Source organism: Lepisma saccharinum, chromosome 1 (assembly GCF_977018435.1).
Source record: "Lepisma saccharinum chromosome 1, izLepSacc3.1, whole genome shotgun sequence".
NCBI lineage: Eukaryota > Metazoa > Arthropoda > Insecta > Zygentoma > Lepismatidae > Lepisma > Lepisma saccharinum.
In genome coordinates, this window is record NC_139229.1 from 104,628,543 (window position 1) to 104,643,902 (window position 15,360).

The 15,360-nt window shown below is 35.2% G+C and overlaps 1 protein-coding gene across 3 annotated transcripts in view; it reads left to right on the forward strand.

Annotated features, from left to right (window-relative positions):
• The window catches only part of LOC145998946 (transcription elongation regulator 1-like), a 137,061-nt gene that overhangs the window by 85,215 nt on the left and 36,486 nt on the right, over positions 1-15,360 (forward strand). For all 3 annotated transcript variants that reach the window (XM_083135765.1, XM_083135775.1, XM_083135784.1), the window contains one exon: positions 1,014-1,164. In XM_083135765.1, the coding sequence (XP_082991891.1) occupies positions 1,014-1,164 (151 nt within the window). The remainder of the gene's footprint in view (positions 1-1,013; positions 1,165-15,360) is intronic.

The following is a 15,360-nucleotide window of genomic DNA, read 5'->3' on the forward strand; positions in this document are numbered from 1 at the left end:
ATACATGCTAGTATTAAGTACCACTTGGTTGATGCACAGAAGACTCATCCCACTACGTAAGTAGCCAAACCAATAGGATATAATTACCACAAAAAATCAGAAAGTTTACATTCAACATGCACCCTTACTGACATTAAGATTAAAAAAGTACATGCCACAATGCATCTTCCACTATGAACTAATCAATCAGTGATAGTGGATGAGCTCGTCCGTTAGGGATCCCATTATTCCACCAAATAAAGTACTAGCTGAAAGCTTGTAGGTAATAATGTATGTATTTTTGTATGCATGACATGTATGAATATTTCACTGTGTTTTTGTCATTTTGGAAAAATAGGTCTCCCCAGTGGTGTAGTGGTAATATTGTTGCCTTGTAATCAAGAGGTCCCAGGTTCGATTCCTGGTTGACTCATATAGTGGTCCAGATCACACTTCTTTAAACTGTAGGTCCAGTTCAGATTACACCATCTGTACATACAGTGGACTGAACTCAAACTCCAAATCATTTTGCAAAAGTGTACAAGTTATATTTAAGTAAATTACATTTTCAAATTATGGTTACAATGTCTACATAACACTACACAATATCATAATGTGCATTTTGGGATGCGACAGATTAATTGGTACACTATTGTTATAGACTGATCTAAACATATCGGTGTACAGGTATAATTACTGATAATTTTACAGATCTGATATATATCAAAATCTTGATAATTTAGTGCAATATTTGCCATTTTTCTTAATTTTGTGGATATAAATACATAATCTCCATTCCCTATTTTTTAAAGCTAAATGTCTAAATATGCAGCTTCTTCTGCATTGCAATCATCTGGTAACATACATTTATTAATGAGGCCAATAAACCACTCAGGTAGTTCATGTCCATTTGGAATTTTATATCGTATTGGTAGAATGTCTGTTATTGGTATGTGCCGAAATTTTATATTGGTCCATCCCTACTGCATATTGATTCATTTTAATATATATATCACTTGATTGGTTTCTTTCAGATCTTCTTTCAGTGATTTTGCCCAAAAGTACGGAAAAGATGAACGCTTCAAGAATATAGAGAAAATGAGAGAAAGGGAGAGCTTGTTCAATGAGTATTTACTTGAAGTTAGGAAGAGGGAGAAGGAAGAAAAAGTAATGAAGAGGGAACAGGTAAGATCATATGTTCGTTGGCAGTTAGTAGTGTTTCTTTTGGTAGATGCTAGGTAGATGATAGTTTATGATCTTGGATGCAAATGAAAATGGTGGGAATCATATAATTTCAGTCTATATGTTTTATAAGATCCATATGATAGTTGTAAAATTCGTGGAAATATTCAAAATGGTAGGAAAATGTCGATAACAATTTATATCTTTGCTAACATTCCTGTTGAAATATCAGTTATTAAATGTTGTTTTATGTAACTTGCAATTGCTCATTAGTTTGAATTGGCACTGGAATGAATAGCTCTAGTATCCAAGTGTTAGGTGTATATGTTTAATAGGAGGAATTCGAATCTTGATGTTGCCTGGGAAGTTCAGAATTTTTACGTATTCGCAATACTGTATACCACTTTGTTTCTTAAATTTAAGATATTGAATTTTTTTGTCTTAATGTTATACTTCATAATAACCATCTCTTTTGAAACACATATTTTACAAATCATGATTTACACATTTGCAGTAATAATATACAAGTTAACTGTAAGAAATTTCTGGACTTGTATGTAGTTTCCCTGCTTAATTTTCTCATGGACTACTTTTGTACATCCAAAGAACCATAGTGGCGTAATAAACATAAATTCCCTAAAAAAGAAGAAAGAAAAGAACAAATTTGCACAATATATTGATTGAAAAACAATATGCTCATTCTGAAGATTTGTACAAAGGGACTAAATTTGCAAAACTGTACGGTTCATTTTTGACAAATGTTTCTTAAGCATTGTCATATTTCAGACCCTTAACCATTTTCATTTGCACCAAGAAATAATCTGAACTTTATGTATTCGAGGTGGGTTTACTGAATTTGTAATTTTTTTTACTCGTTCAGAATTTACTCTTTGAAAATAATTTTCAGAAATGGGAGTAATATCATGTACTGATATTATATCATCAAGTAGTTTTTACTGTTTAGTGCATCTTATCACTGTAGAATTAACAAGGATGGACCAGAGAACATTACGGTGTATTAAAAGAATACTGCCTCTGTTGGGAAGTTTAATATGATATATAGGGGCATGCATATTTCGTTTTTGACGAAAAAACGAAATTTGAAAAAACACATTGTAGTGTTAATTTTTCATGTTTTTGAAAGGTGTGAGGTGCATTTTGTGACCATATTTTGTCACGAAATAATGCGAAATGAACTGCAAAAAGCGAAATTAACTCTTAAACACGAAATTCAGGGTTTATTCACCGACGCGAGACCTTCAGAGGTCTGAATTATCCTTAGAGTTATGCAATTCCCGGAAAATTGATTAATTCTGCTGTTAATATTGGAGAAGCAAAAATGGACTCCTTTACACAGAAATAAACTTAATGCTCGGATAACTACATAAATGTGCTATTAGAAGTGAAATGTTAATTCTGTGGAATAAGTGTAGTTTTTAAATCAAATTTAGGATTATTTTCACAATTTTAAAACCAATATGTCTTTTTATATACCACTTTTCATCCATTTTTTCACCGCTATAACACCGATATTTTATTTTATTTACCGCTTTTGAACCCGAAATTGACTCAGTTTTTGTACCGAAATTTTATCTTTTTATTTACCAAAAATATGTGCCTCTAATGATATATAAAGTTAGATAATAATGTCTCCATTGAATTTTGAGTGCAATTTTAAGATTTTTCCTGAACTGAGAATGGAACTTTCAGGCTGATGTTCAATCCGAAATTGAGCACTGATTTAAGGCTGATGCTTTCTGTACATTAGGTTTTGGAGAATTTTGGATGAATTTTATGAACATGCACTAGTGCTGGGATTGTTGATCTTGTTTTAGAATTGTTTATGGGATATATAGGGTAATTCAAAAGTCTGGTTGCATAGGACAATTATGTTGTTGGTGCATACAGCGAAAAATGGAAAGAGGGTAAAGTTTTTGGAAATATTGAGTTTCAATCTAAAGAATTGTACTGAGTTACATATTATTTATAGAAAAATCTGCTCAGTAAAATTATTTACAATCAGTTGATACCAATAATAATACCAATCAACCTGTCCCACATGTAGTAAATAGATAATTACATGATACTATGAAATGGTACATTAAAGTACCCTATCACAAATGAAATATATCTGCTTTCATTTCATGTTTGGGAAATGGTAATCTGTAATACAGTTTACTATTGACATTTCATGAGAAATTCCGTGCCAGGGAATATGTGACTAGATATTCACATAATGACTCATTTACGATGCTGCTGCATCTGCTAAGTGACTCAAAAGTGAAATGAATTATTACTGCAAGTGCAAGATCCAAAATTAGGTTCCCACTGACCTGGAAAACCAGGAAATTTTGGAAATGCATACAGAAACATGGAAAGTTAGGGGGGTTAGTGTGATCATAGTTCTCTGTAGTTTTCCTTCGCTAGAACAAGGAAATATTAGTGTAGTCCTACAAGAATAGTAAGAAGTGTTTTTTTCAATGGTAGGAAAGTGAGAAAATGGTCATGACAAGTATCTAAATGATCATGATTAGACTATCTGAACAATAAGGAATGGAAAAAGAATATGGTAATAAACATTTCCTATATTTATTTCAAAAGAATTTGTTTTAAGACACTGAAACTTTGTGATTTTCTTACCTTTGTCTAAATATTTCTTATGCTAAGTGTTTCCTTTTTATAATTATTTCAGTTTCAGATATGTTGTTTTAGAAATGGCCAGTAATGTTGTTGGTATATATTGATTCTAAACCATATTGTGGAATTTTCTCAGTATGCTTCTACCATTTCACCTGTAGTTTGGTTTAATTGATCCTGAGCTGTTAATATTAAATGTTGTTTCCATTATTTGTGCCTCCAAAATTCTGGTAAACTAATAGTTTGGGTAAAATTCTTAAGAAATGTGGCAAGTGTTTGCTGGGAAATTTCCAAAAAAATGTTTGAAAAGAGTTTCTAAAGTTAATAATATTAATTTGAAAGTAATGCATTCAAAATGCTATGAAAGTTCATGAACTTATATCATAGCCAATATTATTTGTCTGTTCATTGTTTCTGATTTCCCTCATATAAAATTGATTCAAGTATAAGAGTCATGTTACACAAATGACCACAAAATAATCTTTGAAAAACTAGCATGTAGTAGTATTTTTTAGAAAAATGCAAATGTGTAAAACTACATCAATATTGTCGGTGTCAATGGAGATACAAAACTGCAACATGAAAGAATAATTATTGAGAAAAAAATATTTAAATTTTTCCATTATAGTACTAGCCTTGAATTGTGCCAGTAGAGTAACAGTTACATACTTCCATACTCAATTAATAATAACCATATTCTGTGTACTCTGGCTAGATTTTAGTGTTTTATTGTTGCTGCAGTTTCATAATGTGTTTGAACATTTTTGAAATGTTTTCATAACTTTTATTGATTATACTTTCATGATACCTATTTGTGATAACGCAAATTTTCTTTCAGCACATAAACATTAAATGAGTGAGATTTTCATTGTCTTTTCCCCTAAAAGAAACAGTGTCAGAATCCAGGCAAGACATCAGTATAATTCAATACTAGTAGTGTGTGTGGTCTACCTCACATTGTAGGGATAAAATAAGATTGTCACATAATTCAATTTAGCTCTCAGTGCTCTTATCATTAACCCTTAACATGTTCATTCTGTCATCCTGCTATTCTCTATTCCCTTTTGTCAACCTTATTCTAAGTTTTTTAACTTTATAACACGATTGTTATAATTGAGCATCCTCGTGTATATAATACTGGCAATTTTGAGAATGCTAATCAGTTAAGGATATGAACATACGACAACAAAATAGGTTGTTGCATTAAATTCAGGAAGGTAAACAAATTCTTTATCTGTATCTGATCAGTTAATGTCATTTTGATATGCAGTCTAGATCTTCTAATATATACGTAATTAGGGCTGAGTTGATACATCAATGCCGATACTCTTACAGACTCCCACTGATACCGATGCCAATACTTTGGAATTGAAACACGCTAAAGTACTTCAGATATTTATGAATTTTAACATACAAGTTTTCCATTAGAACTATGTCATAATCAAGCTACCAAAGTTTCTATGAAACGTTTGTCATATTAGATGATCATAAAATACATTTCTCTCCACAGTGTTGTTCAATGATCGAATTGTGCCGGTATGAGCCAATATGGCAAACTGGTACTAAATTAAGATGCCAAAAGGCATACCGGCAGTAAATTTTAAAAATTGTCACTTATTTATTGGAACTGATCCCACAAGTAGCTAAGCAATGGCCAACAATTTACTCGCTCATTTATCTCTCTCTCTCTCTCTCTTTCGCTTGATCGCACGTTTGAGCTGTACCGTACAGCACTTGGGCACTTCTCCCACCCAGTCGACCATGGCCGAGTACTCCTTGTCACAACAATAGCATCTGCAATTAAAATAGTAATTTAAATAAGTGCTGATAATGTAAACTTCGCTTTTTGCTTTGGAGAATTAAAATTATGTGGTTTAATTGATCAAAATTATTTAAAAATGTTATATGCGAATATGTAGTCACGTCGTTTATCCGTTTACTTACCATACAGCCATTTTTCAGTTCTGATTCTTGTGGCCGTGGATTGAAGAGTAATAACAAATGCTTTAAGTTGTTATTGTACTGTATAAATATTTGTTTCTCGTCCAGTTGGTGTCACGGTCAGACTTGTGCGACATATTCCTTTTGCGTGTGAGTGTCACAAGTGAAAAATGAGTTTAGATTTGTGGCTAAAACGAACAACACCTTCCAACAAACTCGATACAACTGAAATTGAACTTGAAAATGCTAAAAACGTAAGTAGTGAAAAAATCGGACAATTCATGTGTGGCACAAATTAAAAACGAGTAGAATTTGTGGTGAATAAGAAGCGAAAGTGAGAATTGATGCATTTTTTAACAAATAACACACAAAAATGATTATATCAAAAGACAGGTCTGAGCATACAAACGTACCAGTAGTAACTTATTTCCAATTCGACCACTGGTGTTGGTTTCAAAAAATAATTTCTAGGATATTTAGACTCCACAAACGTGTCAGATGTTATTTTTCATGCTTGTCATTGTTTCTGGAAAAGTATCAGCTGTTATCAGTGAGAAAATTCCTACTGATACTTAACTTCGGTATCAGCTCAGGGGACTCCCTAAAGGCATCACCTTGTAATCAAGGGGTTTCTAGTTCGATACCCGGTGGAGGCATTGTACAGTGGTTCGGATCCCACTTTAAACTGTTAGTCTAGTCCCGATTAGCCTTTCTGTGCATAAAGTGGACTTAACAATTCAGTATCGGCTCAGCCCAATGCATAATTAATCAATAGGAACTAGATAAGTTACATTGAATATTGATATTATAAATTATTAGGATTGTAATACCTAACAGTATCAGTCAACAAATATTTTTCCCTTGTTAGTGACCTTCAGTTTTCAGTCGAAAAGTTTCAGTTCAACTTTTACATACTTTTATTAAGAGGTGGACCGATAAGAAATTGTTGCATATAGTGATAAAGTACACCAATTTTTATTCAAAGGTGTACTAATATTCCACCAATCTGATATATAACTGCAAATGCTCCATGAAAAAATGTATGTAACCAGGTGAATACAATGGGTTTTGTCTTGCAGAAAAGGAAACTGTAATTCGACATATACTTTACGAAAAGCCGGCCCCATGGCAGAGTGGTTAGCACATCGTGCTATGATGCCAGGGGGTCCCAGGTTCGAATCCTGGCCTGGGCATGGATGTTTGTGAGTGTCCATTCATCAATTTCATCATATCATCACTCGCCCTCATCTTCGCAAATTAGCCAAAAGTGGCACAAGAAGTGAAGTAAAATAAAGCAATTCAATGAATCAATCAATCCTTTACGAAAAACCTTTCATTTTTCTATTTTTCATTAATGCCAAATGTTCAGATATATCATTCATCTTTCTTTTAGTGCTTTTTTCATGTATAGATACATCTTGTTGATAATCTCATTGAGTGAAGTTAACAAAGATTTTTTTGTTGTTTGGAAGGGGAGCAGGAACATGTATGTTGTATTTATTTTTTTAGCATTGAATTATTAAAACTATAGCATTAAAAAAATCATTATTGTTTGTGCATACAACCTATGTATAGAACTGTGCCCTTCTTCCCCGATGTGTGCAAACCTCATTGGGATACACTCCAAGTTTCCAAACCCATTGTAAGCACATCATTTCCTCCCTTGAATGTGAGGGCTGCATGTTATGAGTTATGAGTGGGCTCCCATGATCGTGGAGGAAAATAGGGGTCGAAGGACCTTGACGGTAACAAGCAAATACAAGTATCATGATTGGTAGCATTGGACAAGCAGCTAATGTTAGACATGCAGCATCCACTTTACAACTGAGATTCATATTCTCAGTCTTGGGCATGTGGTGGGGATGTGATCAGCACCATGGTCTGGCCACTGTCACCCCCTACATCTTACTCATGTAGGCACTGATTTAAAGACAGCGCGAGCTGGGGCACCGCTCTGCGTTGTAAGAGACATTGTTGGGGAAAAAATCCCACTCTGAGAGTTTAAACCTGGTGTTGTCCATGGCTACCAGACACCCTAAGTGTTCCCCTGTTTACATATGAGGTGATCAGAATATTAAAGCACATGTTATTTAATCATAATATCCAGGATATGACTGCAAAAATGTTGTGCGGCATTTTGTGGACCCCAAATTCCCACATTGCACAAAATGCTTGCTCATATAAATTCCATTTGAATCAGTTCACCCACAATATCTGGAAGAAAAAAAAAAAAAAAGTGACAGATTATTATATCATTCCACAGCATTGTTTGGTTTTGTACATTCCCAATCTATCAAGATATTAGCCAGTATGTGAGATTAAATTGAAATCAAATTTTTCTAGTATTGATACATTGGTGTCAGTATTGGCTCTGTCTTATTCATAATGTGTGAGAGTTAATTTCCTGAAAGTTTCCAATCACTGGCATTAATATTGGCATGCATGTAGGATGTCATCTTAGTCATAATATTCATTCTTAATTTGGAAAGATAATTTGGACTGCTGTTCACAGTTAGAAATGATAAATTAATATAGAAAAGGACCACCATCAATTGAAAGGTCTGTGTATTTGCAATTGTGCCAGCACATCTTCAACATGATTTGGTAGGAGGAGGTACATGTCGGTGTAGTGGTCTTGTAGTCATTGTGTAATTTTTCTTATTTATTTGCATAAATGGTGGGACTAAAATTTATCTTTTCCTTCTCTCCTTTCAATGGTATAATGGTTCCTGAGAGCTTGCAGAATAGTTTTGTGCATGTGTTCTGCTTGTAAATTTTACAGAAAAAATTGAAGATCTGATTCTGACCTGTTTCTTCAAAGCAAAATGATAGTGAGAATTATAAAAGAAAACATTGATATTTTTTTACATGTCTGAAAGAAATATGTAATTATTTCTTTTAAGAAATTAAATATTGTGAACATCTTGTGGTTCATATAGATTTACATTTTTAATAGTGATAAATATAACTGTGCATGTGTATTTCTCATTTTTGGCAATTTTTAACTCTTGTTTCTGAAACGTTTAAAACAGCTTGGATGTGTATTATTCAAATAATTCAGTATTGTATATGTCCATGTTTATTCTCTTTCAGGCTTTTGATAAACCAGTGTTTAACAAGTTACATATCTTAATTCCAGACCTCGTATTTTGTAATGTAGAGGATGCATGCTTTCTGAATCAATTGTTTTACTGAAGATATAGACATCAGTATGTACAGTACAGTAGTGTAGATTCATAAAAGAAATACTTAAATATTTTACAAAGAAAGAAAGTACATCATTATTTCAACAGCAGCTTCATAAATACCTTTGATATCAAATTTTAAAATTTGTTGAAATTAAAAATAATTTAGTGAATTTCAAATGCAGAAAATACATTTTTTAGATAGCAGTATTTTTTTTTTTACATATTTTGAGTGAATATAGAAAACAAGTCAGCTTATCAGAATAATATCATTTAGAGATACATATTTATTTAAAGTAATTTGGAAAACATTGATAACAAATCTAGTATATTACATCTGTTGAGATTTTTTCTTCTGTAATTTTGAAGTACCATAGTCACTAACTTACCGCTTAACTCTATTCACTTTCAAGTCGTCAACAACTTTCCAGTTCTCTGTGATCCCGCCCTGAATGCTTCAGGATGCCAGCTGTTGCCTAGCAACCATTCTAATCATTGCCAAGTTTAACGGGATAGCTCAGTCTCAGGACAGAGCAATGCTTTGGTGATGTGACCGGTACTGAACTTGCTTTCCGTTTGTTCCCTAGCCATGATTTAAAGTTTTTCAAAATATGAGAGATAAATATTAAGATCTACTGTAACTAATTTACTCATTTGTAGCTTATTGCTGTGTCAGTTTTGTGTCATATTGAAGAAATCTCGTTAAGTATGAAAACTAGATGATGACACACTTTAACTACAAAGCCTAGATTTATTTTATTACGTTGATATTTATGTAATTTGAGGCTGTGAATCAGTCTTCAAGGAGGTAGTGTTATGATGGAAGTGTTTGGTAGTCTTCGCTTAGCATAATGTCTTCACAATCAACGAGAATGAAATAAATGGAAATAATGCTTGATTAATATATAAAGTGAAAATATCTTGAAGAGTTTTTACTTCACATTTATTTATCAGTAGTCAACTGCCTCAATTCAATGTTTGAATCTTTATTTTTAGTTCATTTACATTTTGTGTAATAAAATTTGAAATAATATACTTTCTTCCAGCACTTTTTCTTTTCCAGATCAATGTTTGCGTGTCTCACAGATAAATTAATAGACATAATGAAACATTCAATAATGATCTGTACTGAAAACACTGCTTATGCTGTAGAGATATTCAATCTGCTCTTCTCCCTGTACTTGATATTTTAAAGGGGAGGCGGTGGTGAGAATTTTTCATATGCTATGGATTTTTGGGCAGTGAAAGAGTAAAATTACCATGAAAGATACATCTACACTTGAATTTAACCTAATTTGCACAAGCTTTTTGCAGTCTTAGTTGAATGACAAAAATCATGAGTTATAAACGGAACATTTAGTTCGTGTGCTAAAATACTTGGTCAGACGTTTGGTTTAAGTCTACTTTATGTTCAGATATGCTAATTGAGACTGAAGCCACAGTTCCAAACCACTGTGGAATGTCTCCATGGGAATCAAACCCAGGACCCCTTGTTGATTACAAGGTAAGAACATAAACCACTACGTGATAGGAGAGGCTCCAATATTATGTTGACAGGGTGGCGACAGACCTGGAAAACCTGGAAAAATCAGGGAATTGGAGAGGTCAAAAAAAAAAAGTCTGGGAAATACCAGGGAATTTTGTATTGACAATTTTTTTATTTTTTTTTTTTATTTTGAAGAAGTCGTAATAAGCGCTGCACTACAATGGAAAATCATGTTGCCAACCTTTGGCATAAACTTTTGGGTCTCTATTATGCATTGGACACAACCACGGTGCCAGAAACAAGTAATGGAAGGTGATGAGGTGGGGAGGAGAAATTTCCAGTGAGGCAGACACATTTGATGAACCTTTAAATGTCATCTCTTTTTTTCTTGTCTATGGGAGCTATAAAGGGGCTCGGGCCTGTCGACCAGAAGGGTGCACCCACTCTGGCACTGTCCGACTCAGGCTCTCAATTCTAAAAACATATCATTTTTGTCAGTAATCAATGTTCCTTTTCACTGTTCGTCTACTGTTATTGAATTTAACAGGCTGAAGCTTTATACGAGGATGGTCAAGAAAGTACATTCCAATTAGCCATAAATTAAAACACAAACTTCGGTAATAATTAACATTTTATTGTCTTAATTACAGTGACTCATACCTTACTTTTTGACATATTCACCACCGTTCTTCAGGTATTTCTTGTAGTGTGGCACTAAATTTTGTATGCCCATGTCATATGTCTGCTTCCAAAAAGTGGAACCATATGTACAGCAGCGTTACTGTCAAAATGTATGTCTTGCCTAAAACTGAAGGAAGAGATGAAAGTCATAGCATGTGAGATCGGGCCTCCCACTTAAAGTGATGCAAAAGAGCTCACTTGCGGTCAGGTGTGTGGGGTCGTGCATGATGGATCTGCGTTCCATGAATTGTGTACACCATCGTCTGACCATACTGTCGCTAATGGCATCCAGTCCTTACACCTCTCACAAGTTCTGGTGCATCTCTGCCAGCATCCACTTCTTAGCGTGCAAAAATCTGATTACAGCACGCAGTCTGTATATGAGAACTGCCATCTTTCTCATAGAGTTGAGCCAAGGTAACCCCTGCCGGCCCCTGTGGCAGAGTGGTGAGCACATCGTGCTACAGCACCAGGGGTCACGGGTTCGAATCCTGGCCTGGGCATGATGTTTGTGGGTGTCCATTCATCAATTTCATCACTCTTCCCCATCTTCGCAAATTAGCCCAACATGGCACAAAAAACGAAGTAAAATAAAGCAAATCAATCAACCGAGCTAACTCCTGGTGCAGGACCCATCTTTATGGCAGTGACCCGCTGTTGCCACTTTTATCTACGAAGAGACTTGCGGTCAAACAGCCAATTAGGCCTACTGCTCCCCCCTCTTTCAGCAACCTTAGAATCCCTCCTCCCTGCAGCAGCCATTAGGGGAACAAAATTTTACTAAAATAACCATTCTGCACTGTGAATATAGCCAGGAGATAGCTTGGCCCTGGTATAACACTGTTCTTAACACCCTTCACAACAATGCGACTGCACCACATTACATACACATACCACCTCTTCCTATCTGTATGTGCACATCGTGCTCCAACCACAAGCGCAGCCCACGATATTGTAACTTACTTTCTGGATGTGTCTCATATATAAACTTACGGATGCTGCTATTAACAGCATGTTAATATCTTATCCCGTCTGATTAGCAAAATCAGATGCCTGTGCAGTGTAGTAGATTCCCCTACTATAAATTGCTTACGTTAAGTGTTTAATATTATATATATACCAGGTGAGTCACCTAAAATTGCCACCGGAAATATTTCGTGAACAACAATAAATATTGAAAAACTGCTTTCGCAGATATATAGGTATGAGACGGGCTCATGAAATTAATGGACACAATACGTTCAACTATGTAAAGAAGTACGATTTTCAACAGAAACTTAGTTTTTTTAATGGAAACCTCATTTGAAAGTACTGAAAAATTCATTAAGAATGGCGTTTGTTACATTGTAATACGTCATATAGTTCTCAAGTAATTGTAACGTTAAGTCGACGCTTAAAACAAATAGTCTCACAAGTTGACTCATGTGTCGTAACATGTATATCCATCCCCCTTTTGATGCCATTTGTGTATCGTAACACACATGTGACTCTTCTGCATACTGTGCGTGCATTGTGCTTAGGAAAGTTGTTACGTTCACGAAATATTTCCAGTGGTAATTTTAGGTGACTCACCCTGTATATATATACTTGAATATACTGTGAATGTTTGTACTGAAAGAGAATTCACATTAATAATGTATGAGGGGTAGTCATAAAGTTTTAATTATCACCTTGAAAAAATCAAGCTGCGACCATGAAACTTAGTGATGGTGTTAGTCCCTCTTTACATATTCACCCTTCAATGCGATGCATTTTTCCCAATGATGGATGACTTGGTGGAGACCTTGGTTGTAGAAGTCTGCATTTTGGCTGTTCTGGAAACGTTCCACCTCGAAAATCACCTCGTCATTCTGGAAATGCCTGCCACACAATGGTTTCGTCATCCGAGGAAAGATGAAGAAGTCACTGGGTGCCATGTCAGGTGAATACGAGGGGTGAGGCAAAATTTGATAGCCCAAAGAAGCAGCATGTGTGACTGTGTCCTGTGCAGAATTAACTGGGGTGTTGTTGTGGAGCAAAAATACCCCTTGGACAGCTTCCTGCGACGCTTCATCTTGACAGCCTCCCGTAACCTCGTCAGGAGATTTCAGTAGTATGCTTCTGTAATGGTTTGCCCCTTACGAGCATAATCTGTTAGCACCACACCATGGCAGTCCCAATAAACACTCAGCATCACCTTGCCCAATGATGGTTGGGTCTTCGCCTTTTTTGGTGGTGGTGAATCCCCATGTTTCCATTGCTTGCTTTGCTCCTTTGTCTCGGGGTCATAGTAATACACCCAGCACTCGTCCATTGAGATTAGGTGGCTAAAGAAGTCATCTGGATTGGCCTGACACTGCTGCTGCCTTGGTTCGCTGGGCTTTTTGAATGGGTGTAAGCAGTCGCGGGACCCAGCGGGCAGCAACCTTTGTCATGTTCAAAATGTCGTGCAAGATGTTAAAAACTGATCCATGACCAATTTTCACTTTTTTCCACTATCGCCTCGATTGTGATACACTGGTCTTCGACCACCAGGGCCTCCACTCCTCTTGCGATTCCCGGTTCTTCACAGAGAGATGGTCTGCCACTTCGTCATTCAGACTGGTTTGACCACACTGAAAGCGTCTGCACCACCTAACCACTGTGTCATATGATGGTGCATTGCAGCCGTACACTTCCACCAACTTAGCATGGATTGTTGCAGCGTTGTTCCCCTTCAAATGCAGAAAATGAATTACCGCACGATACTCCACTTTATCAATGGGCTGCGCCATTTTGTTTTGGCTCCTCTAGCGGCATGCTACGGTACTGCAGCACGGAGATTTCAATGTGTACCATGACTGCAGACATGTACCTGCAAACATACAAAAAATTCATTACATAACTATTTTTTCGAGGTGATAATTAAAACTTTATGACTACCCCTCGTAAGTTGTTTTGTACAATTCCATTGCTTCACTTTCAGAACGTTTAGTCCTGAGAAGCAGGTTTAAGATATGTTAGGGTTTTGAGTGCAAAGCGGACGCTATGTGTTGCCATGTTCACATCAAAGAAGTCTGGAATTTACCGTACCAATATCTCAATCATGTGTGCATGGATTAAGTTGTTTGTTTGCTTTATATAGAAAAGAGACGTAGGATACAAGAGTTAATGTTTCGAAAATAAGTTAGCATTCATGGTTCTTGCAAGGGGCAGGTGAAATATCAACATTTAATAACGAGAAAGGCTTAGAATAAGGAAAAATTACAAAATTTCTTCATTATAAACAACTAATTTACTCTAATCTCATTTAGTCGTAACTTTAAAAATAACCAAATATTTTATTTAAAGCCCTGTAAAAATCCCTCCCTAGCTTGGGACTTGTAATCATTTTTCAAATTCAGTATTTTTCAGAACAAATATAAATTGTAGAGAAATTAAGTCAATTTCTCGTAAGCTAATATAGATACTTAATACAGTCCATACCTGAAAGCTGTACGAGTTTATTTTCCATGTTCAAATACGTGGATTTAGTGCAAAATTGTCAGGGGAAAAAATGCAACATTTGTCCTGGAAAAGTCAAGGAATTTCATTTCTGCTTGTCTGTAGCCACCCTGGTTTCCAATTACATTTCTTTTCATTCTGGACTGTTCATAACGACATTGAACAAAGCCTCCTACATCATGTACTTGCATTCAGGTTGTGCTTGATAATTACAGTGGAATGTGTTTTACATTTGTTAGGAAATCTGGGCAAAAAAACAAACCAAAAAAACCCAACAAAACATTCTTTTAATATTTTGCTTTATTGAGGTCCATGAGTATTGAATGTATAAGTTCAGGAGCATAAAATGTGGGTTCCACTGTATTCAGTTTATCACATTTGACATTCCAAGTGTATGATGCAACTGCTAATAAGTTTATAATTTTCGTAAGCAATCTTACATTAATATTACTTGATTGCAAAAGACGTTTGCCACTTCATTAAGTGTTGTATTTGATTAATGTGCCTTTACTTTTCAGTTTTAATTGTAGTATTCTGTATCTCTAACATTCTGAATCTGATGGTGTAAAAAATGAATGGAGCACCAACACACTAATAGTGCTCCCTCCCTTGCGCTATCTCCTCTCTTTGTGAAAGATTGGTCGCTTATTGTTGTTGCAAACTGAGCTCTTGTGTCGTGACTATCTGGAACAGCAACATCTTATTTCTTTTTGTTTTGAGAATCATAAGTCTGAAAATCAATTTGATATTTCTATAAATCTGAACCAGTACTCATATACCGGGATCAGAAAGAATCTGTTGGTTGCA